The 27231-nt window shown below is 27.9% G+C and overlaps 3 protein-coding genes across 3 annotated transcripts; 1 reads left to right on the forward strand and 2 right to left on the reverse strand.

Annotated features, from left to right (window-relative positions):
- Nucleotides 1-7379: 7379 nt before the first annotated feature.
- Nucleotides 7380-11815, reverse strand: LOC108777599 (UDP-glucuronosyltransferase 2C1-like). Its single transcript, XM_018544528.1, has 6 exons — nucleotides 11542-11815; nucleotides 10624-10860; nucleotides 9767-10183; nucleotides 8866-9088; nucleotides 8377-8596; nucleotides 7380-7759 (listed from the first exon to the last, which is right to left on the reverse strand). The coding sequence occupies exons 1-6, from the start codon at nucleotides 11770-11772 to the stop codon at nucleotides 7459-7461; spliced, it is 1629 nt and encodes a 542-aa protein (XP_018400030.1). The 5' UTR covers nucleotides 11773-11815; the 3' UTR covers nucleotides 7380-7458.
- A 2503-nt stretch (nucleotides 11816-14318) lies between these two features.
- On the reverse strand, nucleotides 14319-20946 carry LOC108777584 (UDP-glucuronosyltransferase 2B20-like). The gene is made up of 8 exons (XM_018544509.1): nucleotides 20895-20946; nucleotides 20185-20292; nucleotides 17747-17886; nucleotides 17300-17536; nucleotides 16799-17215; nucleotides 15877-16099; nucleotides 15406-15625; nucleotides 14319-14634 (listed from the first exon to the last, which is right to left on the reverse strand). Exons 1-8 carry the CDS (start codon nucleotides 20944-20946, stop codon nucleotides 14346-14348), a joined length of 1686 nt encoding a protein of 561 aa, XP_018400011.1. The 3' UTR covers nucleotides 14319-14345.
- Nucleotides 20743-27046, forward strand: LOC108777605 (trimeric intracellular cation channel type B). The gene is made up of 8 exons (XM_018544535.1): nucleotides 20743-21065; nucleotides 24489-24645; nucleotides 24836-24931; nucleotides 25083-25171; nucleotides 25881-25968; nucleotides 26437-26557; nucleotides 26648-26809; nucleotides 26893-27046. Exons 1-7 carry the CDS (start codon nucleotides 20945-20947, stop codon nucleotides 26801-26803), a joined length of 828 nt encoding a protein of 275 aa, XP_018400037.1. The 5' UTR covers nucleotides 20743-20944; the 3' UTR covers nucleotides 26804-26809; nucleotides 26893-27046.
- The last annotated feature ends 185 nt before the right edge of the window (nucleotides 27047-27231 follow it).

Genomic DNA, 27231 nt, shown 5'->3' on the forward strand with positions numbered 1-27231 from the left:
CTAAGATCACAAAAATATCTACAATAAGATAAATATTTTGTAAATATTTTTATGTGCTATATAGGAATTTTATATTTAGTAAAGATTTTATAATTATATAGTGTGTCAACATTTCTTGCTGAATTGCCATATATTTACTGATACTTATATTTATATAGACATTTAAATATGCACAGAGATACGTTTGAAATTTGAATATTAACGTTTACTTAATTACAAAATTGAAAAGATTGCTAAAAAAAAGTTTAAAAATATATTTCTTGAAAATTGTGAAAATAGCTAATTAAAGTTATTTCTAAGATTCTAATAGAAGCATGTCACTTATTATTTTATTTCCCGAACGGAAAGAAACAACAGGAGCGTTCCTGATCGATCGATCGCGATTTGCACTTTTAGCCGCGAATGTTCATGAACGAAGAGAAAAAGTTATCTTATAACACTTTAAAGTATTTTTATAGGCTAATGTATTATATAAAAGACAAGAGAGGATAATCGATGCTATTATACTGACCTTTGAGAAAAACGTGTATATTGTATGCGGCTTATGAACGCATACATATAAATATATTCATCAAGTTTCCTCAATTTAGACATCCTCGAATTAGTTTAGAGTATATATGTGTGTGTGTACTCGCACGCGTATGTGTGTGCGTGTAAAAGATAAATCGATAGGCATTATCTTCAGCGTTCTATCTTCTCGGTCAAATCACATACGACAAAAATCGGACCACTTATTGCTTACAAGACACAATATATATAAAAACATTACATGTATATAGTAAGTTTTATTAATTATACGAACTCTTTAATTTACTCTTTTTATGACGTATGTAAAACATTTCCATAATTAAAATTCTTAAGAAATAGATTACTATAATAATTTGCATATCATGTTAGGAACAACTTTTGCGTTATCATCACACGTACATTACAAAGTTAGTTTTTCTTTCGATGGAAAAAGTAACGGTAGTTTTTCTCAAGGAGTTTGAAAGGAAAGACTGTGACATTTGCAAGAAAATAAAATGGCTTTAGTTTCACGGTCAATCTGCTACGATCGCGAACCGTTACTAACGTTCAGCGAAGAAAATATCCCCGAGTGATTGTTTCCAACGTCCTTTTTCGTAAGAATCGTATGTCTCCATACATAAAATGCAATCCATACATGAAATGCCTCCTAAAAGTTTCATTACATTTTTTATTATAAAGTCTACAACTTAATTTTCGGCTCCTATATTCAAGACTACAGTACATATACAAATTTGTATTGAAAAGTGCTACTGGAACTGTTGTATTTTTTTTTTATATCGACAGAATGTCGTGCTAGCTTTATCTTACTTGGATTAGATTAATTCTTTTATAATTTTTTATGGTAAAAAAAGGCCGAGAATTAAGTTGTAGATCTAATATGTGTGTATATTAAAATTTTTATTCTTACTATTATTATTACAATTGTTTGATTAATCATGTAGATTTATTTTATATATATGTATATGAACACACAGAATATGTACCATATAATATTTGTATATATGTGCACATATGTATTCGTTTAAATATATAAAGTGCTAAAATATGCAACTAGTTACAATAAAAACATTAGAACATAGATAGAAAGAACAATAGAAACATGTTAGATTTAGAGAAGCGCACTGTTGTAAAATCTTATTTGAAATTATTTAAAATAAATATCTTTTTAATATTTTATCTCATTTAAGCATGTTTATTTACTGTTGAGAGAAGCTTTTTCATGTATTGCTCGACTCCATCCTTTTGTTTTACATATAGGTACGAGCGAACAGGTCGGCCGTCATACAATGCAAACGTTCGCTTGATTTAAATCGTAAATTCAGTTGACGTCGAAACTAAAAATATCTCTCCATCGCTTTCCTCGCAGGCCACATTTTCTGCTAACATTCGTATGGCGTTTACATACCATACAAATATTTCTTACTAATTATGTGCTAGAAAGTTGTGCAACCAACTGATAAAATTTACATTGTATTAACGATGGTTACCGACGGTTATTATGATTTGTCTGTTTTTTGTATACCAAAAATGTTTTCTCTTTTTAATTGCATAATTTTGAATTTTCTTTTATTCATATAAGAAAAGTAAACATGATTGTTCAATTGAAAGTATTACTGTGCGTTTGCGACTTTTCGGAGGAGAAAAAAATCTAATATTTACAATTTTTTCATTATTAAAAAAAAATTACATGAAAATGTGTAAACATATTTTCTGTTAAAGTATTAGTAAAATGCATTTCTAAAAAAGAATTTATAATAAAGTTATTTTATTGCGCAAATGATTAATTATTCCAATATGCTTCAATATTTATTTAACATTAAACAATTTTTATTGGAATTCAATTTTTTTTATATCCTTCAATCTTGTTTGAAAAATGTGGTTGCAATAATTGAAGATTGTAGAAATGCGAAAATATCATATTTATATATATTGATTCGCTGCCTTGTTCCAAATGCGAGAAACAGAGAAGGTCTGTTTGTAAAAATAAAAAGAAAGGAGAAGTTCGCCCATCGACTATTTTTATTCTAGCAAAAGATTCAGCTCGGAAACTACGTTTATCAGATTTGATGACGCCATGAAGAACCACATCCTGTTGAAGATCTTTATTTATCTCCTTTCAGCAATTGACGGGCTCCGATTTAATACTCGATATCCTATTATCGTTATACCGGAAGCAAAGTGATCGAGTTAATGTGGTTCATTAAGTCACTCATAAACGATTATACACACAGCGAACATCTATCTGTTCATATCTGATAAATAAATAATTCTATTAATTATCTATGCGGGAACGGCAGAACTTCTTGTTGTTACAGCAACAGACGATTCAATCCTAAAAAAGAAGTAAAATGCTTTGATAAATTTCAATCCAATGATGGATAATTATATATATCAGTAAATATATTTTTGTTTATTGCTTTTTTATATAGGTACTGAAAATCTTTATCAGATTTTAAATATCTAGTTTAAAGTGGCGATAATTACATTTTATGTATTTTATAAGTAAAAATATATACAAATACATAAAATAATTGAAATACTTTTGATTTTACTACATATATGAAATAAGTAAAATATTTAATTATAGAAAAGTAAAATTGCCATTACAATGGCAATATAACACTTTTAGAAATTTCTATTCTTTACTCTTTTTCTATTCAACCATAAAATTATCCTATAAGAAACAAGATTAAATTATCTGAATACTGAAACTAATAAAAAATATACCTGTTTTTGCGAGAGAAATAACTGTTTAAACATGTGTTTTATGTGTTGTATATTCGAATATAATACGTACAAGCTTCAGTCTCTGATGTGTAAAAAGTCCTTACGATGATCAAAGAGACAAAAACAACTTTTTCTGGGAAAAAGTTATTAACTTTTCCGCACTATGTACAAAACATAAATTCATACATTCATGAAACTAGACTGTAATAAAACCGTAGTTATATGTCTCTCTCTTATTAGATGCTACATTATTATTTATTATATCTATCTTATGAATATTACGTAATCGACTTTATAACGTTAAGATTTTTGTATTTAAATAATTCCATTATTTATATTATTTTTGATATAAATTTAGAATCTTATTAATCTTAATATTATTTAAAATTAAACAAATAATAAATTTTTAGATTCAGTTGTGTTATTTACATATTCTTTCATTTTAATTTAAAATATTAATAAATAAAAAATGAAAACAATAATATTATTCGCATTTACAGTTTTTAATTATTTTTTGTACAAAATGTATATGAAAGATAAAAGAAACCTAAAATTTCTCTTTAGTTTTTAAAAATTAATTAACATTATTTTAAATTGTGAGGTTGGAAACATTTTTTCATCTTCTTGTTGCCAAGAAAGGAAAGAGGAAGTAGCGATAAAAACAAAAAAAAAAGTTGATTATATTTTATCTTTAGATCTTTTCTCTTGTTTCAGTTTTTACTTCTGATCTTTACTTTCGTTATTCGTTTCTCTTACGTAACAAAAAATTACAATGCTTTTTAATTTTTTAACACGTCTGTATGTACATATATGATACATGCTTGTTTGAAAAATACAGCATTACTTACTTATGTTCCCTTTAATCATATATATCCTCAGACAATTGTCTCTTCGCGTTTCAATATTTATAGTTTATTGCGAGAAGAATCGTACCACTTTGATCTGCTCTTTTCTAGCTATCGCGATTGTTAGATACAAAGGACGATATCTAAACGGAACCATTTTAGTGGAATTGTTCACTCGCCTCGTAAACGAAAGAAAAGGGTAAAGAATTAGAGAAAATCCTAAGGGATAGGTCAGTACACATCGAAAGAAATAATGGAATTAGACCAGTAGGGACAATATGCCGAAAAAGCACTTTTACGTAATTTAGGAAAAAGAAGGTGGATTTCAAATTAACGCATAATCAACTCCATTAAATTGTTTCCATTATAGTTGTTTTTAAGCGACATCAAATATTTTTTTAGTATTTTCCCCTTTTTTATTTTGTGTTAATAATTATAATTTTACAATTAAATAAAAAATGTATGTATTCATAAATTTAAAAAAATTGCAAAAGTAGAGCGCGGAGCTGAAATTAGATTCAATCTTATAAAGTAATATAAAATTTACAAACAATATATCTTTTTACTATAACGTGCTTATGAAAACTTTATACAAATGTTTGCTTGAAATCACAAGTATGATCTTTAGATAAATCTTCATAGTATGGTATTCTGATATTCAGAACATAGGAGCTCCGTACACACTCCGTAATAGTAATTAGTAAATTTTCGAAAATAGTAATATTTTTTGTTAATTATTATTACATTTTTTCAATTATTATTTTTTTTTTTTATTCGACCTAGCAGCTCTAAGTATCTTTATATGAAAAATTTTTCTATTGAAATGGAATCGAATAGAAAGATTCTTTAATAAGAATACAAAAATACGTACTTAAGTTTCATCATACAAAATTAAAGATATTATCAATTAGAAAATATATTTCTTTATATAGAATTAAACTTGGTATTAATTATTGTTATTATATAATTTTTTTTTATGATACATGAAATGTTGTGAAATTTAACTTGGTACCAGTTGTTGATATTAAATCTTTTATACAATGATATATAAAATTGTGTGGAATTTAACTTAGTGCCAGTTAGTGATACGAATTCCAACCTACTTGCAGAATGCGATCAATACCACCTGTCGGCAGTCTATATTACTTGGATAGTTCAAGTTGAAGCTGACAGAAGTCTCTACATGCAAAGTTAAGCATGCATTTGAAATATTTTTATTTGAAAAACATTATCTATAAGCCAATGAAAACCGATTAGAACATGTTGTAAACCGTCAAGCTGCATTTCGGGTGCTTCTATAATATATAATTGCATGTAAATTTATACATACTACGTATGTAAATTTTTAATTGCACGCCGAATTATATATAATAATAAATATAATAAATTAATATAATAAAAGTATAATAAAATAACAAAGTGAAAGATTTAATCATTGCACAAAGCCTCCTGCGTAGTTTTTCAATTAAATTTCAAGACTGAATGTATCAATAGTATTAGATATATTCTACTATGACATTTGTTATCTTTTCATTCAAAATAAGAGAGATGGTAATTTCGCTTTAATAATATGTTGAATTAATATTAACATTTTCCGACAACTTAGTTATATGATGATTAAAAAAAGAAAAAGAATGCATAAATGAATGTTTAAAAGTACGTATATAATACACAGTATCTATTCATGGTGTAGTGCATCGTCAAAATTAGTTGAAAACATTTGCATGCATAATAATCAGTCGATCTTTATGTAATACATTCTAATAGAATTATTTAGTTGATCGAAACGTAACATTGTATTTTTAGCTTGAATATATAATATCTTCGTTAAAAATAAACGAAATTTAAATTAAAAAGGAAAAAGTTTTGAAGCTTGAAATCTTTATTTTCGAAAGATTACTATATTTTTCGAATTTCTATGAGTTGATAATTTTTACATATTATAATATAATACGAGCTGCAAAAAATAAAAAAAATTTGTTTTGTGTTGTGTATTAATAAAAATAAAATCTTTCACAGATTTTTTTTACATTTTTTGCATTACTGAAAAGGCTAATATAAAATTTATTTCAACATCCATTTTAATGGCGTTTTGAAATAAGAAGCGATTGTAAAATATTCTTCTTGACCTAGAATAGCAAAATAACGTTATTTGTTATCATTTTGATTTCAATAAGTCTTCAAAGACATCATTTTAAAGTAAAAATAACATTACCTTATTATCTAAAAATATGAACGACGATTGTCGAGTAAGTACTTTCTACGCAATCTATGCAAATATAATTGTGTTCATAAGATAACCTTAGTTACTTGTAATCTAAAATTGGTTATATTAAACAAATACATTTTATTAATTGGAGAGTGCTTTATCTTTACTTTCCACAATCCGTAAAAATATTAAATGAATGTAATATCTTACATTACAACATCAAACTTGACAGTCTTAATCATTTCCCAAAGCTTTTTTAACCGGATATCCGGGAAGAATTGCTATTGATATCTGATTTCTCTGGCAATATATATATCCGGCCGAAACTATATATTAAAATGAATGTATATAATGATGCAAATATTTTTATTATTACTAATATATTTTTTAGAAATCAGCATCCTGTTGGATATCTGAGGCATTCCTACTTTAGATTTTATTATTCTATCTCATACAAGCTAGATTCATTGATATATAAAATTATATTGTTTCTGTTTAGTCTAATAATCTTTGAATTCATTTTTTATTACATCAAGCGAATATTTAAAAATAATAAATCCTTTTTAATCTATAAGACGCGTGAAAATAAATTAAGACTCTTGGAGTCTTTAAAAAAAAGAAAAAACATATACTTGTACGAAGCAATATTCTTAAAAAAATTTTAAATATTTATATGAATAGTTTTGAAGATACAACGACTAAAAATGGTCAAATTACTAACATTATCTAGTAAATTATCGAATTACAACATTTCTAACATTATACATTTATAACTCAAATTATATAACATATATATACATATATAATAACATATTATAAAACAAATTTGTTAAACAATAATGTATTACTTTATTTAATATAAAAGAAAATCTTTCTTATATTTACAATATTATTTTAATATTTCTAATATTTACCATTATATAGATTTATTTTTATAATTAAGTGCATAACAACATGAAGTACTGATTACAACATTTATATAACTAATGTTACATCTTTATATTTATTTATACTTAAATTTTAATTTCTTAAAATAAAATAAATTATCGCGTTATATATATAATTGCAATAATATTGTAGTGCAGTTAATAATATTATTTGTAATAATTTAACATACACGTTCTCTTTCTATAGTTGCCATTCAATGGCTTACGCCTGCTTCTTTTCGTGCAGTTTATTTTTAGGTGTGATATATATATGATTAAAACAAAAATTAATAAATATCTTTATCGCAAAAAATATACTTAACAATATTATGAGAATATTAAAGAATAAAATTGCATAAACATCGATTAGATTTTGTTCTATCCGGCTCTGGAATTTAAGTGGTGTTACTAAAGTTCCATTTGGGTGGCGGACAGTGTATTCAATGCTCCAAACAGCTAAGTCTAACGGCGATATCGGTCGATCCCGGAATTTACTAGATAATTGTTTCATGTTTTTTGTATAACTGGACCAAAAATATTTTCTTATTAATAATATAATACAACTTATACATACATTTTAATTAAAGAAAAAATAATATAACAAGATACATAAACAGGAAACTCAAATTTAATCCAAGAGTAGAACAATAAATTACGATAATATCAAAATAACATTAAGATGAATCGGAAATGATTCAAAAATGACTTTTAGTGATCATTTTGGAATTATTTTTTATATTATTTTGATATTATAACAAATTGTTGTTCTGCTTGGGGAGGGGAGAATAATTTGTTCTTTTATAAAAATTTTTTAATAAAATACAAGATTTTTTTCTACAAATCATCCATATAACTCTTTTGAAATCCCATATACTTAAAATATTTGGAATTTTTTATAACTATCATTTCATCAGATTGTAACAAAAAGAAGTGTCGGAAACGGGGGGGAGAGGTATATATAGAATAGTACAAAGAGTATAATATTGGAAATAATATCTAAATCAAGATTGGAAAATAACATGTTATGTATAACGTCATATTACCGGGGGGATAATTATTTCCAATATTATACTCTTTGATTATGTTATTAATTTACTGTTTAAATAATAATTGTGATATAAACATAATCCAAATGTGATACCTTTCATTGTGAAGTATTTCTTTAATTGCGTGTAATATAGTCTGCGTGGATAAAATTTTGATGTCTAAATATATGCCAACGCCCTTAGCTATTAATATCTGTGTATTGGACTTTTGATCCATAAAGAAAGGCATTATGATCATTGGCACACCTTTCCAAATAGCTTCCTGTGTGCTGAGAAGGCCACCATGAGTCCAAACTGCTCTTACATTTTTATGTCCTAAAAACAATTTATAATGATAAATTTTAACTGTTGATTATAATAATAAAAATCTCACATTGATATATAGACATTTTATTACATGTCGATTAAATTAATACAATGCACTTTTTAATTAATATAATAATATCGTCTATTATTTAAAGAAAATAATAAATAAAATTCAATTTAATTATTATTATAAAATTTAATGATTATTATATAATAGTATAAAAAATATATGTCAAATTATGTACTTTTCATAATTTTCTTACTACTAAAAAACGTACCTAAAACTTCTTTTTGTAATAACCATTTCACAACCATTATATTATGTGGTATTTCAAATGGCATTTCAATATCGAACTTCCACAGTATTCGTTGTTTCAATTTGGATAGAGCTAGTATAACAGTTTTAATCTTGTCTAATCCAATTGACTTCCATTTTACATTTGTTCCTAAGGATATTAAGATAGCTCCACTTTCTGCTCCATCAAGAAATTCACGCACATTCTATAAAATAATTATAAATTACACATTTTAATATGCAAAGATATCGTATAATTGAGTAAATCAAAATTTTTTTTTCAATTAAATTAAATTCTAGTAATCTACAAGATTAATTTAGTTAAAAGTTATATGAACATAAAACAATTTATTGTTAGTCAAAAATTACATTATAAGATGCAGTTAATTGGAATTAAATTAATTCTAAAAAGTATTATTGATGTTAAATTTATATTTAATATTTGAAATTAGATTACTTTAAACAAAATAATAATAACAATAGAAATTATTGTATAAAAGAGGAAAGTAAATAAAACCTTTTTTAAGCGCTCTACTAATTTTTATTAAACAATTCCTTTTGTATTATATAATTATCAAAAATGTCAAAAATAATTATTATATGAGGAAAAACTTGATCCTTAAGTCCTTTTCATGATTAATAAGAGTAATAAGTAAACTAATAAAATATTTACGTTCATCATAGTCCTCTAGTGAAAATATAGATTATAGCGGAAATAGTAAGTCAAAATTTGGAATTCTTATAGGATCTAATTCTTAGGTTAGAGATAATAATTTGATCAAAATTTTATTAAAATTATTTCTATAATATACATCATTTTTCTTTTGTTAATATTCATTTTGCAATGTTTTTTCTAATTCTCAAATAAGAACAATTTCTCTTACCTCGGGATACGTTACGACTATCTCGCCGTCAATCGGTTTTATGTCCTGGGCATTTAGTCCTCCAATCTCCAAAGTATTCGGGGGCAATGGAATCCCAGACTCAAATGCAGGATGACTATTGAGTAGTACCATATTAATACTGTCTTTTTCTATTTCATGTAATGGTCTGATTGCGTGACCTATGTATTTCTCAGCAAGTTGTTGTATAATAGGTAAGAAATAATAATGTCGTATGAGGTCATCTATAATGTAATATAAAGCATTCCATGTTCTCTGCCACAAATCTACGGGTTTCGCAATGGCTGCATGCGCGTAAGGTCGAACAGTTGGGTAATTTGGACCACCGAAAAAATCCTTGAGCCAAGGTGCAGAGCCAAACGGAATATAACCTACTATAGGTGGCTTACTTTTAGCAATCTAAAAAAACAATATTTACATTATTTATAAAATATCAATGGGAAAAATTACAATTAAATGGCTATTACTTATTTATAATAAATATCTGATTATTTATATAATATCTCATATATAAATTGAATTATTTATTCCTATTTCTAATATTTGTTACATTGTGCGCAGGCCTTAAAAGCCTTGAAAGTAATAAGATCATTTATTTCAATACTTGTTGCAATGCCATATGAATAAAACAGGTGACGAAGATTATTACTGAGATAAACAAATACAGAGTTTTTAGTTCGCTACTAAAATACAATTTGATCTGTAAAAATCCTGGTACACGAACAACTAATAATTGTTAATTCGACTGATATAAGTCGTTCGCTCTACGGCAAATTCAATTCACAATCTAAAAATATATTAAATAACTATATTTCACTAATTGTTTTATTTATCTTTACCTCCCACAATACGTAGAAACATGGAGTTAAAGAAATATCCTGTACTATGACATCAAACTCAACACTTTTAATCATTTCCAAAAGTTCTTTCGCTGCTTTAGTTTTTATTAACGTGTCACATGCATGGATTCCCCACTGATATGTAAAATATCCTGTATAAAATACGCTATACTGTTCCCATTCAGACGGATTATAATCCTCGGATTCTTCGTAAGTTTTCATCACATCATCGAACACCTGATAATAATAAGTACCCTTCATTATACAGGAGAAGACGTGTAAAGATATGTAATAAATCAAGACCTCCAAAAACATACTGTTATATAAAACATGATGTTATATAAAAAAAAAATTTTTTTTAAACAAATGTTATGCTCTTTCTCATTTGTTTTATAAATTTCAAATAATTGATTTATACTCAGAAGAAACACTTTCCAATGTATACACAAATTTTTATGAAACTTTTATTACTAAAAATACTTGCAAAATGATGAAATAGACAAAACAAAATAATATTTTATTTTTGTTTGTTTATTTTAACATTTTTACATGTTTCAAAAAATTTAGATATTATAATAAGTCTTTAAGTTAAAATTAATATTTTATGTTTTACCGTGTATATTTTATTTGTGAATAATTTAATTTTCTCATATTCATTTGTATTTTCAATTTTTCGTAAATATTTCAAATTTTTCAATATTGACGATGAAATGAATATCATTATTCATCATTTTGCAAGTACTTTCAATAATAAGTAATAATTTTATCAAAATTGATGTGTACACATTAAAAAAAAAGATATCTCTAAATATTTCTTTAAAATTAAGATATTTTCAATGCATATTGGATATATTATGCCTATATATCCAATATATTAGATAGTTTTACTTGTCTTCGAGTTTCATAAAATTTACTTACGGTGTATGTCAAATTCTGTGCCAGTTTATCTTTGATTTTAGTCTCGTCTACGCTCACTACATGTACACGATGGCCTTTGCGAAGCAGTCCTTTTATTAAATTTATTGTCCAAACGTGATGGCTAATCGATGGAATAGGCTCTATAAGTAAAACTGACAACGGTTTCGAGGCTGTCACAAGGCCTATTAAAATACAACACACAAGGTGGAACAAAATAGAACAACTCGACATTATTATAGCAAACGCACAAAGTTTTCTGTGTGATATTTCAACTGCAGCGGATTCAACTATGAATGCACTCAACGCTTCAACGAAATGTTGATATCTCACTTCTGCAAGCATCCACTCAACGCTTTGCAGCGGTTCTCTGTACGCGCCTCATGACAGTGCTCGAACATTTGGGTCTTACTTATCAGTTATTAAGAATACAAAGAATACAAAAAACTGCAAGCGAATTATTAATTACAATTAATTTTTTGTCAATGGTATTTGCAACAATGATTATTACATTTCGTAGCATCTGTAACTTTCACGCAAAAATTAAAAGAAACACTATTGAAAACCTTTGCAATCAATATTTGTAAATACATAAAAATTTGCATGCTATTAATCAATCTCGGGACCAGTATCAGTTTTTGTCACACGTGTGTGTTAACATTATTCAAGCATCCCTTATAAGATCAGTTTCCCTTTTGTTTACACTTAATGGTAGAAGTTATACACAATTTTTAGAAACTGAACTTTCAACACTATTATTATAGCATTATATGTATAAGATGTATAACCATTGACAATACAATACCTAATCTTAGAATAGCTAAATAAATTAATATTAATTGCAATAAATATTATAATAAAGTTAACATTAATGGAAATAATTACTCGCATGTATTGACATATTTGCCAATAACTTTTCTTTTCTTCCTTTCTTTATCTTTTTTTTATTTTTATTTAAAAAATTCTATTTTATGTATTTGGTTTTAATTTCTCTTGTTTTGTTGCTCGATCATCATGTGTTACTTTCAAGGTTTGAGAAGATTCAATTTTAGAGCGCTTAATAAATAATTAATATCTGCCTGTCTGTGACAGTCTGTCTGTATGTCTGTCTGCTATGACAGTCTGCTAGCTTGTCGGTCTGTCTAACTGTGACAGACTGTCTATCTCTCTCTCTCTGTTTGTCTCTTTCTCTCCCTCTCTCCCTTCTATTTCCTCTTTCTATCTTTTGCGCTTTATCTCATTAATCTTACTATCTTATTATATAGTTATTTAACTGTATATATAATTTCGTGTATGTTCACTATGTGTACATAATTGGCCTTCGCAAAACAATTTTTCAATCAAAACCCTCCGAACGTAATGAAACTATTGAAGAGGTTCTATCAATAAAATCGACAATGCTTTCGACATTTTCGCAAAGTTATATATAATTCATAAGATAAACCTTCTATATAGTTCTTTAATCAAATCACATGCCGCAGTATAGCTCAACCAACTAAAAATAACATTAATTAAAATCGATTATCGATTTGACGTCAATTCAATATGAATTTAACAAGTCATTCTCGCCGAGAAGTATATTTCAGGGCTGCGCTCAGAATCATTATCTAAGGCCTGACTGCACCAACGTGATTTCGATTTTAAGCGAAACTTAAACTGTCTCTGTATCTGTCTTCCTTTCGGCTTTAAAACGAGATAGATAGAGTTTTAAGTCTCGCTTAAAATTAAAAAGACCTAAGTGCACCCAGGTGTCGTGTTATTCTTGTTTGTTATTCGTGAATAACGAGGATAAAACAACATCTGAGTGCATCCGAACCACGATTCTGAACGCACCTCTGCATTTCTCCTTTCTTTATTTCGAGACAACGTTCATATCATTCACAAGCTGGGCTGCTTTCCAAAATGTAACTTTGGTTATTAAAAAGCTATAGTTTACGTTACATCAACTATAGATTTCAGTTACCGAAATTGGAACGCAGCCCTGACAAATCGGCACGTTATTATTTTCTCGTAACTGTAACTAAACGATTATAAAAAAGATAAGAAAAAAGTTGCATAAATATATCATTAATTAAGAGAAGAAATAAAAATAAAAATTATCAATGTTTAGAAAATGTCAAGATTTACTCAGCACTTTTTCGATGTTTTGCCATCGATGTTGCAAGTTATGTTTTGATGTTATCTTGATGCCTCGTTTTCAATGGCTGTATTGAGTTTGTTCCAGAGTGCAATTAAGATAAAACTTCATATCAACAAACATCTATAAATTTACTATGAGATACAGCAATATAGAAATATGTTTACCGCTGTCTACAGCTAATATCTAACATTAATGATATCGTTGTGTTGTAGTAATGCAATTTTTTACATATGAAACTTGTACAACAATATTTCACACGTGGACGTCCACGTGTTGTGTGAGATAATGATATCGGTTATATATTTCATACATTATTAATTAAAAGTTATGTAATACATCAAACTTGTTCGATTTCAAAGCCAAAACTGATACAAAAAAATTTAATATGGACAAAATTTCGAGAACGGTAAGATATTGAGCAATGCGTATTCACAATCCCCGAAATTTTATCCACATTAAATTTATGTCAACAGTCTTGCGTAATGTTTTTGGAGTTAAAACTATCAGATATTATTCAGATTAGAGCATGCAGATCCCGCTCGATTTTTACCACCACTCTACTGGCATGGTGTACGTCAATAAATTCTATCAATAGATCTTGTGATTAATGCGGACACAGACTTTACATTACTATCTGGGACATAATGTTTATTAACATTTAAATATCTTACATTTGTTTGCTCTTTTGCAATTTCGCATTTATATAATTATGATAAATATAAATAAGTATTTTCATTGCAAAAAATATAGTTAACAATATTACAATAAGATTAAAAAATAAAAATGCATAAACGTCAATTAGATTCTGTTCTATCCAACTTTGGCGTCTAAGTGGCGTTACTAAAGTTCCGTTTGGATGGCGAACAGTGTATTCAATGCTCCAAACAGCTAAGTCTAACGGCGGTATTGGCCGATCCCGGAATTCACTAGATAATCGTTTCATGTTTTTTGTATAACTGCACAAAAAATATTTTCTTATTAATAATATAATACCCTACTAAAAAAAAAATGACACAAAATTTATACATAACGAAATCATGTAATTAAAACAAGTAAATCACATAATGGATCCGTTACGTAACATTATTACATATTATATTTTAATTTAAACATGATTTCATTATGTAATTTTGTGGCATAATTTTTTTCAATAAGGTACAATTTATATATTTAACAATTAATTGAACAAAAAGAAAAAAGAGTACAATAAGATACATGAACAGGAACAAAGATTAAATTGACTAGTAATTTAATAATATTGATACTAAGCATCTTTAAACAACTTAAAACACCTGTAAATGACTTTATTACGAAAAATATTATCTCGATCGGAAATCGAATTCGATGACACGCATTCCGTGCGAACATCCTCACTATTAGATATCCGAGGTTGTAGTAATATTCTTCGCAATAATTGATATGCATAAATAATATACATTTTTTAAGCTGCGTGTATAGACAATATTAAAGTATCACATTATTTAGATTACGATGTAAACACATAACAGATAAGAAGTAAAGGCTAAGAATTTGTGGTAAATAAATTCTCACATACGGAATTGTTTCAGTACACCAAAAATCCAAGCTTGATCGCTTGGTCTTTTACTTCTTATCTGTTGTGTGTTTACATCGCGGTCTAAAATGGATATAATGATGTGTTATTTAATTATATCGATCTATTACTAAAATTATAATTATAATATTAAAATGTAATCAAAATCTGATACCTTTCATTGTAAAGTATTTCTTCAATTGCGTGTAATATAGTTTGTACAGACAAAGTTCTTATATCCAAATATATGCCAACACCTTTTGCTACTAACGTTCGTGCATTGCTTTTTTGATCTATAAAGAAAGGCAATGCGATCATTGGTATACCTTTCCAAATGGCTTCCTGTACGCTAAGAAGACCACCATGAGTCCAAATTGCTTTGACATTTTTATGAGCTAAACATAAAAAAAGAATTTATTACAATTACAATAAATTTTAACTCTTAATTATTACGATAAAAATTTACATTGATATAAACATATTATTGTGTCTTAATTAAATTAATACAATGTACTTCTTAATTAATAATTTTATCGTATAATATATATTCGTAAATTGTTTAAAAATTCGGATTTTTTATTATAAAAAAATACTGATCTATTATTTCATTTTTATATTTTGCTAATAATCAGAAAAAAAAACGTACATAGAACTTCGCATTGGGACATCCATTTCACAATCATGAAATTGTTCGGTATTTCAAATGGCACTTCAATGTCTAACTTCCACAGTACTCGTTGTTTTAATTTTGATAAAGCCAGGAAAACAGTTTCAAACTTGTCTAGTCCAACAGATTTCCATTTCACATTTGTTCCTAATGATATTACAATGGCTCCATCCTTTGCTCCGTCAAGAAATTCGCGTACAAACTACGAAATAATAAACTAACATTTTAATAATAAGACTGTTTTTCACCCGCTCATTTTTCAGGACTTTCAAAAAATAATTTTTTTGTATATATGATTTTTATATATATGATTAATCATACTATATGTCAAAGATAATCATCAGGTTAGAGGAAAAATTTGATCAATAAATAAAGTAATAGTTATTAGTTGTCTAATATACATTAATCAAAACCGGATCTTAACCGTGAATAATTATCATTAGAAGATATTTAGTTACAATGATAGTGTGTTTGATATGTCCAAAAACTTAAAAATAAAAAATCTAATTAAAATGCAGAATAAATAACACAATAAAATTTTATTAAATATTAAAACGTCTATAATAATTACAACCTTAACATATGTTGTATATAGAACCCCTAAAGTTTCTATATAATTAATATATATATATATATAATTTAAAAACAAGTTTTTTTAGATATCTAAATTTTTAGCAATATTCTTCTACCGCATAATATTTTTATATTAATTCTAAAATAAAATAGTTAAATACTAGCTTGCAACAGAGAAAAACCATCTGCGCGCAGCTATTCTGCAATTAGCTAGTCTGCTCAAGCGACATTGAACGCAATTGCTATTAATCTATGAATTCACGTTCTTCCACTCAGCGAATATAAGCTAGCTATTTTATTCGATTTAAACTTGGCCAATCTCTCTCACCTTGGGATATATTGTAACTACATCGCCAGTAACTGGTTGCACGGTTTGAGCATGCAGTCCTCCAATTTCCAGGGTGTTCGGCGGTAATGGAATTGCAGGTTGAAATGCAGAATGACTATTTATTAATACGATATTAATTCTGTTTTTTTCTATTTCGTGTAATTGCCTGATTGGGTGACCTACATATTTCTCAGCAAATTGTTGCGCAATAGGCAAGTAATAGTAATGTCGCATGAGATCATCTATAATGAAATATAAAGTATTCCATGTTTTCAGCCACAAACCTATGGGTTCACTGATGGCTGAACTTGCATAAGATCGAACAGTTGGATAATTTGGACCTCCAATAAAATCTTTGAGCCAAGGTATAGAGCCATACGGAATAAATCCCACTACGGGTGGTTTACCTTTGGCAACCTATACAAAACAATATATACAAAATAATAGTAGAGACATAGCTAAAGCTAAAAAAAACTGTTATTTTGTAATCTTTAGCTTTACCTCCCACAATCCGTATAAACATTCGTCACATGTAATATCCTGCACTATAATGTCAAATTCGACAGTTTTAATCATTTCCAAAAGCTCTTTCGCTGCTTTAGTGTTTATTATCATATTACATCCCATATTACATAGTTGATATAAATAATATATTGAATACGGTACACTGTACTGTTCCCATTCAATCGGATTAAAACTTCCAGATTCGTCAAATTCTTCCATCAAACCATCGAAAACCTGAAAAAAATAATAAATACTCCTTATTGGAAAAGACATAAGAATATGAAAATAAATTGAGATTTTTGCTAGTATGATTTGATCGAGATAAAATATAAAACGTTTTTTAAAACAGAAAAATTACATTCTTTCGCATTTGTTTTACAAATTTGAAACAATCGATTTATATTTAGAATGTCTCAAAGTCTCTTATAACACACATTTACTTACACGATATGTCAAATTCTGCGCAAGTTTATCCTCGACCTTAGTCTCATGTATGCTCACTACGTGTACATGGTGGCCTTTGCGAAGCAATCCATTAACCAAATGTGTCGCCCAGATATGGTGGCTAGGCGATGGAAGAGACTCTATTAATAAAATTGATAGAGGTTTTGATGTTGTGGCGAGGCCGATTAAGATAAAACACACGATATAGGACAACAAAATAAAACAACTCGACATTTTTCTAACTCACAAATTGTTCTACGTAGTCTTTCAATCAAATCCCAAGATTAAATGCTTCATCAACATGTCTCAGTATAACTTAGTACATTCCTCTTCTTCTTCTTAAATTAATAGATCGTTTACTTTACGTAACAGGAAACTAGCAGTATTGTCATGTCATTTTCTGAATAACTTAGTAACATATTCACTAAAAAAAAAGAAAAAGTTGCATAATTAATAATATTGTTACTAAGGTTGCACCGATCGCTCTTCACTTTATTACAGCATTCGCATAGAAATCTGCGTCTATAACTGAACTCGTGAAAATGATTACATAAAATAACTTGCTGAAGAACTTACATTGCACTTTCGAATACAAAAAATAAGATAAATCACAACTTGAAGTAAAAACTCAGTATCAACAACATTACGGAAACTTTTTAATTATGTAATTGCTAATAAGAATGTGTGTGTTTTGACCATACAATATCAATTAAAAATAATAGTCAATCAAAATAAGCTAATATCATCCACTATCATTCAAAACATTTTGATATTAACTCATAAATATCTTCTAAAATGGCTAAAGAATGAAACGCTATGTAAACTGTTGTTAATAATGTTTTTAAATTTTTCTGAAAAATTGTTTATATAACGAATCGTAAACCACTTCGTTTCTTGTTTTTGGAATATCATCAAGTTTTTCTTTATTCTTTATTAAATTTGTTTTTTTAATTAGAAATTTTATTCTGTCTGTCACCATTTTTATTATAAAATCCAAAGGATAATCATTATTAATTAAAATTTTTGTAATAAACTTTAAATTTTTTTTCGTGAAACTCTGGATGTGAAAGCCAATACACTCTGTCCACTAAACCAAAAATTATTCCTTTTTTCTGAGTCATTGGGTGTTGAGAATAATTATATTATGTTCAGCTCCTTTATTTTCAAAACACAAATAAATTTTAAAAAAATAGACATATAGAGTAAAAAACAATCTCACATATTAATACTTGGCAGTGACGATCAATCGATTCACAAGGAAAAGAAAGATATACATCACATCGCTCACAAACTCTTAACAATCTATGTAGAGATCGAAACATATATGTTTCCTTTATTTATAGTATAATAGAAATCCGTCAAGGCCATGAATTGCATCGTGAATAAATTAACATAAATAAACGTAATTGTCAGAAGTGTAAGAAAAAAAATCGTCTATATAAGTGTTGTTATTCTGTATTAATTCTAGTATTTTACTCGTTAAGTTTGTTTTGATCAATTCTTTTATGCTTGCGATAATTACATTTATTTATGTAACTAATTTACATATCATATATATATATATATATATATCTACATTTACACTGAGAAGCCTATACGCAACATGACCTATATAGTGCAACTCAAGATAAGTCTAGACTATCTATCAGACTATTGGCCGCAGCACACACTTTTGCATGATACACATAAGAGAATCAACAAATCATAATCCTTCTTTTCCTCCCACTTCAGGGAAGAGAGAATTTTGATCGATTGATTCTTTTATGCGTCATGCAAAAGTGTGTGCTGCGGCTTAAGGCTGCGTTTCGTTTCAAGCATATGCGCGCATTTTATATAAGTGAGCTTCACGTATTCTATAGGGAAATGCACGTATATGCGAAAATCGCCCGAACACCGCGGGGCGCCTCTGCGTCCACGACGTCGTCACGCCGCTAATACGCGCGTCAGGACGAACGAAATCGCGGGACCGCTAAGTGGATTTAAAGTAATCACAAGGCATAGTCAAAATCGGCCACACTTTTCAAAAATATAAACAAGCACCCGACAAAGACGCGTCCATCCAAGACGGGTGATGCAACCAGACTTTTATAACCGAAGCCTGACCTAAGCCGAGGTCAGGTCATCTCTTATTTGTGTTTACAGCAAGCAAAAATAATTTGCGAGTATAGGCCGCGACCTAAATTCACAGTGTAAACGTAATCGCATGCGACTTAATGAATTTTTTTATACCGTGAGGAATACATGACACACAGCTAGGATTTGTCTATCATTTGTGAATAATATGCACCTTTCTTTTTCTTGAATTGATTGATGATTGCCAAGTGTCGATGTGCATGAATATATATATATATGTATGATATTTTAATCGTGGTAAAGGAAATTTTATTGTAAAATTACTACAAAAAGTTGGACGCAAGAAACAGAAACGTCAGAAACACTATAATAAGTTATTTTATCAGTAATAATAGGCGACTCCACATATCTATTATAAAATATATATACAAAAACAAAATGTCCCGCTAGACTTCTTGCGATTCTCGCAATATCTATATTAATATTGCGAGAATCTCTAAACAGTATAGGACTTTTGTATTTATTTCGATCCTATCTCTATTTTCTTGTACAATATTGGAGAAATCTCTCGGGACACCTGTATATATGTATATATATATATTAGTAAAAAGAAATCCATTATTTTTTAATAAAATCTATTGGAAAAATAATGTATTTCTTTTTACTACACCTAATATATTACATATATTACAAAGGTCATGTTGATAATGTAGAAATCTTTTTAGGCTACACACAAAATAGTAGAAACCTTTAGATTGCTATATTCGCAATGTTTCATCGCCATCTACACACAGTTTAAGAAACAACCATTGCAAGCATTTTACTTCATCGATAAAGCAAGAAGTCGTGATTTTTTTTTCTTTTATTATATTTCCTGTCGAGCGCGAGGTTAGGTTAAGTTGGATTAGTCTAGCAGACGACGATAGCAGACAACACGTAGCTGGCGTCGCTCGCGGGCGCTCGGTCGCGAGCGTTTGATTTGAATCGAGGAAGTTGTCGACGAGTACGCGAGAATTTTAATACTCGCGTGAGACGTGCTGAGGTGTGCGAACGTCGTGTGGTACGTCGTACGTACGATTAGGCTGAAAACAACGAGCGGCGGGCGAGCAACGTGCTATCGCGACCATGGATCCCGAGGCGTTCCTGGACATGGCCAATCAGGTTATTAAGCTGAAAATGTTCCCGTATTTCGACATAGCGCATTGCGTGCTAGTTGCAGCGCACGTCAGGGATGATCTAGGAACCGGTGAGTTGCGCCAGTCCACCGCGCTCCGGCCGCGTTTCTAAATTTGTAGCGCTCTCTCTCTCTCTCGCCGGCGCGCGTCCCCCGGCGTCCCCGGCTGTGGAGACTCTCGGTGAGACAGCTTCTCCGTGACCTCGGAGGACGACCACACGTCCCACGCTCACCCATAAAGCTATATTTACAGACCTGCTCTCTCTCTCTCTCTCTCTCTCTTCCTCCCCCTCTCTCCTCTCCTCTTTCCCCCTTCCCCTCCTCCCTTGTGCTTTCGCTCACTTCTGTCTACATTTTTAGTGTAAATTAACTTTAATCTTTATCCTTTTTTAATACTTATATTCATTTTTTTTACCAATGTAGATTAAATATAACCAGCTGATTGTTTTTATTGATATCTACTTTTGATTGGCGTACAGTATCAAAAGTACTGTCAAAACATCTTTAATCTCAGTTTAGTTACTCTCTTTTCATCTTTTTGTAACCTCAGGAAAAAGTAAAGAGAAACAGAGAGAGAGAGAGAGAGAGAGAGAGAGAGAGAGAGAGAGGGAGGGAGAGAGAGAGAATTAATTGAGTCATTGAAGTTAAGGATGTTTTGACTATCAGCTAAAAATATCAACCAAAAGATTAGCTGAAAAAGTTAGAGTCAACAAATTTGTGTTATACGTGTATGTTTTGAAACCAACTGCAAAAATAAAACAACAAATTGCTGTATGTAACGAAATGATCATATTTTGCTGCAGTTTTAGATAAATACACTTTTAAATGTGTAAATAAATCCAAATAAATTTTTACATAAATGTTTATTAAAGCTTTATAGAATTTTATAAATTATATAGAGAACATTTGATTTAATTCTTTATACTATGATTTTACCAAATTTGCAAATAACTACTGCAAAACGCGCTTTTACGTAAGCATCAATACTAACAAAAGAATTAAATGACTTTTAAACCAATAAAACAGACTTGTGCTCAAATTTTATACAAATACACAGACGTAATAATAAAACAATCTACAAAATGTTTATATTCTTAATAATATTTTGAGATGTAATACATATCTTTAAATTATCATTAATACACCACAAACATCACAACTAGAAAAAGATAAAGAATAAGTTAAATCAAGATTAAAGTTAATCTAATATGTCGTTGAATTATCCAACGCTAGATACAATCAGCGATCTCGCTAGAAAAAAAAATATAAAACTGTTTCGTGTCAAGATAAAATTAACACGACTACATACTACAGCTACAGTCATTTCGCTAGACACTTGAAATATTGTGGGCAAATAATAAGCTGATAAATAACGATCAAGGACTAATAAATAATATAGATTGATAAATAATATACTGTCTGAGGTTTCATAAAACGTCAAACAACGATTGTTTGTACATGTTAATGTATAATGTTGTTATCAGAATCTAGGAAAGATAAATATCTTTCGCGTTTCTCTCGAAATTATAGAAGAGCTGTTCCAATACATAAAAATTGTGTTTTCAAGCGTTCCATATGTAATTCACATTTTTGAATTATGCACGCTAATGACAACGTGGAAATTCTCTCGTTTATGTAACGTTACCTCGCGAATTGTATCTTGCGTTTGATTGATTGCACGCCATAATCACTGTTGCATAATTGAAGAGTTATTTCAATCTACGGAGTAGTAACTAGAAAGTTACTGAAATAGCTGTTATTTTATAAATAAGGAGACAAAATAAAACAAATTGAACTCCATGTAAAATAGAATAAAATTAAACAGTACTCATCATTTTTACTAGCATATATAGTGCAATAAGAATATGCATTTATGAATTTAAAGATTAATATTATTTAAAAAAATGAATTTTTATCTGGTTGCATAACTTTTGATATTTGAAATATCTCTCCACAAATAACTATTCCTTATAAGAGTATAGAATTCACCTGAAATTCTTGGATAGTTTTCGAAAATGCTACGATTATTCGAGTTTAATTTCAATCACGTATTCATTATTTCGAAAATATATCGCACTGAAAAATAAATCGAACTATGCGATTCAAATTATTGAATCTTTATAAAATTTGCATAAATTTACATATAGATATGTTTTTTATGCTTTATAAATTAATAAAAGAGATTAATTTTTTCTAAAATAATATTTAATTTACTTTATACCATAATCTGAATAATCAACATCACATGAGTTATGCAACCAGTTGAATATTCAATTTCTTTATATATTCTTTCGCACTGTGTATTAAAAATGACGAAGATTTTTTATAAAATTTTTTATTCTATTTTATTTTATGTAGACTTAATTTATTTAGTTCTCTATTTATTACAAAATAATAGCTATCACATTCTATTCATTTTTGTTTTACAAAATGACAACTATTTGGTTTTCATAATTTTCCGATTGACAACTATATATTTGAGAAAAGAGGTCATGAAAAATGATAATAAAATGATAATAAAATAATATTCACAAAGAAAATGGAAGGAGTATTTAATGCATTATTAAGAACACACCAAGATCAAAATTAATCAAGAATTACAAGCTGATTTTACTACTTTCTGGCACAATTATCATATAATTCTATCTCAAGGCAATGACACAGACAACCCAGCTGGTCTATTTCAGCACCGTGCCCGCATATGTACGGAGCCAGAAGTATTCAAAATAAGGGCTCTCTTTTGGAAGCAGCTTCTCTAAAATATGTTCTTTGCCAGTTTACATTAATAGAAAATTATCTGTTTATATTACAAAAAATCTTATTCTTATATTATAAACTGCTATTTTTAAACTTATAAAGATTGAATTAAATTGTTTTATAAAGAAATTTTCTTTCTTGTTTTTTATTCAAATAAAATTATAGATAACTTAAAATAGTGATAAAAATAAAGATAGGGGCTAAATTTTCTCTGACTTCTCAAAATATCTGGTTTTAATATTATTATTCTGAAAGATGTTATTTTTAAGAAATAGATTTCACACAATAGGTTAACTTTCTAAAAAGTATTAAATCGAAAAATATCAAAATTGTACAGAAATTTAAATTTGATTTTTTTAAGATTAAAAATTTTTATAAATGTATTTAATTATTATTTTTATTGTCAGCAACTCGCACATCTCTGAGTGAAATGTGTTATATTTGTAAGGATTCTCTAATTGACTTATCTCAATATATATCTCCAACATTCCACACTGTAATAAAATCTTTATTACAGTAATAAAATCTTATCTATTACATAAAAAAAATTTATGGTAAAAGCATTTGCTGAAAAGAATATTTTACAAATGATCTTTGATCTAAATGTAGATATAATTTCAGATATTTATTTGTTTCTTGTTTTTTATTTAAAATATACACTATTATATATTATTGTAGATATAAAAAATTTTCAGGAAATAATGTATATCTAACAATTATGATATATCTCATATATAGGTGCACAAGCATTTTCCCGTAAACATCCCTTATCATGTTGGCTGTCTACAATGTTGTCCGTTTTTGCAAGCAGTATGCTGTGCAATGGATTATTAGGGGAACCAATTCTTGCACCATTGAAAAATACACCACAAGTGGTAGTTGCAACTATTGTGTGGTCAGTAATGTCTGTGTGTAGCCCGTTATAATGCTTTGTATTCTATAAACTATTTTTTTAATATTACGTCAATTTTACAAAAATTATTCAAAAAATAAAAAATTTAATAGTTAAAAAGAAAAATGAGTGATATTGGTAAAAAAAAATAAAATTTTGCATTATTAAAAGGAAACTTTTTTAAATGTTTCAGGTATGTGATATTTTACACACCGTTTGACATTGGATATAAGATCGCCAAATTTTTACCAATTAAAATAGTTTGTGCTGCTATGAAAGAAATTTATAGGCAAGTAAATATTATTTATCAATTTTTAAGATGTTTTTTTTTTATTTCACCATATGCTTATAATAACTGCGTAATATTTGCACATAAAAGAGAATATAAAATGATTTAAAATAAAACGCCAATGCATATAATCTTATGCTATTTTTTACAGGTGTAAAAAGGTGTACGATGGAGTAACTCACGCAGGGAAACTTTATCCAAATGCATATCTCATTATGATATTGATTGGAACGTTCAAAGGTTTGTCATAAAACATAAAATATATATATCAAATAAAATATTAGGATGGGAAAAGTCTTTTTACATATATATGAAACCTTTATTTTATAATATTTTCATTAAAAATGAATGAAATTTAAATTTGAAGAAAAGGGTTTTACAGTTTTAAAATCTCTACTAGTTTTTTTTTTTTTAAATTACTATATTTTTTGAATTTCTGTGAATTTAGTTCTTTTGATATTTTTACATATAAAAAAACTACGAACTAAAAAAGATGAAAATTTTTTCTTTTCACTTTGTGGGTCTTTCACGTACCTAAAAAACAATTGCGAAAATTTTCAACTACCTATCGTGAAAGTTTGAAGCTTTTCCTATAAATTTTTTTTTAATGTTCCTACGATTTTTTATTCCTAATTAAGTTATTCGCGAGTAGTAAAGGAATATTCTGATTTTAATTGCTCCGTTGAAAATCTGCAATTAAAAAAAACAGATTCTTAAAGTTGAAACTTTGCTCTAACAAATGATACAATTGCAACAAAAATTTCGTACAAATGGTGGATTGGAGAAGGGTCTTTTTACAAATATGTATGTACAATATAATAAAAGGACTTTTTCCCCAATCTAATATATAGCACATCATTTTCACAACTAAATATACGAACGCACGCTATAAAATAAGCTAATATATTAACTAATAATTAACATATGTGCAAATATAATATTTATATAGGTAACGGAGCTGAATTTACCAAATTATTTGAGCGTCTTATACGTGGCGTATGGACACCGACTGCGATGGAATTCATGCAACCTAGTTTGTATGTAAATTTATAATAAATTTATATAAATAAATATTTAAATTATGAAGGAGAGTACAACTTTCACTTTTTTATGATTATTCAGGAATTATTTTATTTATACATTTTCTTATGTATTTTTTTTTCGTAGAGACCGAAAATTATAATATAATAATGCTATTTTTGTACATTGGTATATTGAAATGAAAAATAAAATCACTATTATTACGGAATCGCTTCAAAATAAGTGACAATGATATCATTACAAAATTGATCATTATGTTTCAATCATTTGAAAATTCATTTAGAATTATTAATCCAGTTCATTATTATTATGATAATTTTTGGTTTCTATGAAGAAAAATACATAAGAAAATGTAAAAATGAAATAATTCACGAAAAGTCGCAAAAGAAGTTACAATCTTCTTTATAATATATCATCATATTTTTAATTGACATAAATATAATATAAATAATTTTTCTTTTCAGTCCTACGAAAGCATCTATGGTTGCATCAATTATCTTTGTATTAGATAAGAAGACTGATCTCATTTCTGCTCCTCATGCTCTTGTATACTTTGGCATTGTTATTTTCTTTGTCTACTTCAAGGTAAAGTCTCTATATCCTAATAATCTCCTTCAACTTATACATTTAACACATGTAAAACAAGATAATATTAACAATAATATTATTTTTCAGTTATCATCAATTTTGCTTGGCATTCATGATCCATTTGTGCCATTTGAAAATTTATTCTGCGCTTTATTCCTGGGAGGAATTTGGGACTCATTGGCTAGATTGTTTGGTCGTGGTCAAGCTAAAGATGAAAAGGCGGACGCAAAGAAGACAAATTAAATAACAGTAAACACAATATACATTTTCAATTATTGCAAAATGCAAATACTTCAAAGTGAATCAAATTTTATTTTCTCTCTCTTTTCCAGAAAACATGATTTCATCAAAAGTGAGCATTGATTTAACAAATGATGAAATAAAATGGATGAAATAAAATTATTTAAAGCTAGTCAAAAAAGATATGGTGACTTTTGACAAATTTTGAAATATTGAAGCTAAGTACAATAATTTAATACAACAGAATGACCCATTTTAATTTACCTCTCAAAAACTTTATTTTTGATTTTAGGAAAAAAATATTTTAGACAAAAATATAACGGTTTTAAAATTTTTTACAAACTCAAAAATAAAAAATTTTTAGGAGTAGTAAATTAGAATAGGTCACCCTATTTATAAATATTATAATACATATATATTTATATATTCTT

This window comes from Cyphomyrmex costatus, unplaced genomic scaffold (genome assembly GCF_001594065.2).
Source record: "Cyphomyrmex costatus isolate MS0001 unplaced genomic scaffold, Ccosl1.0 scaffold449, whole genome shotgun sequence".
NCBI classification, from domain to species: Eukaryota; Metazoa; Arthropoda; class Insecta; order Hymenoptera; family Formicidae; genus Cyphomyrmex; species Cyphomyrmex costatus.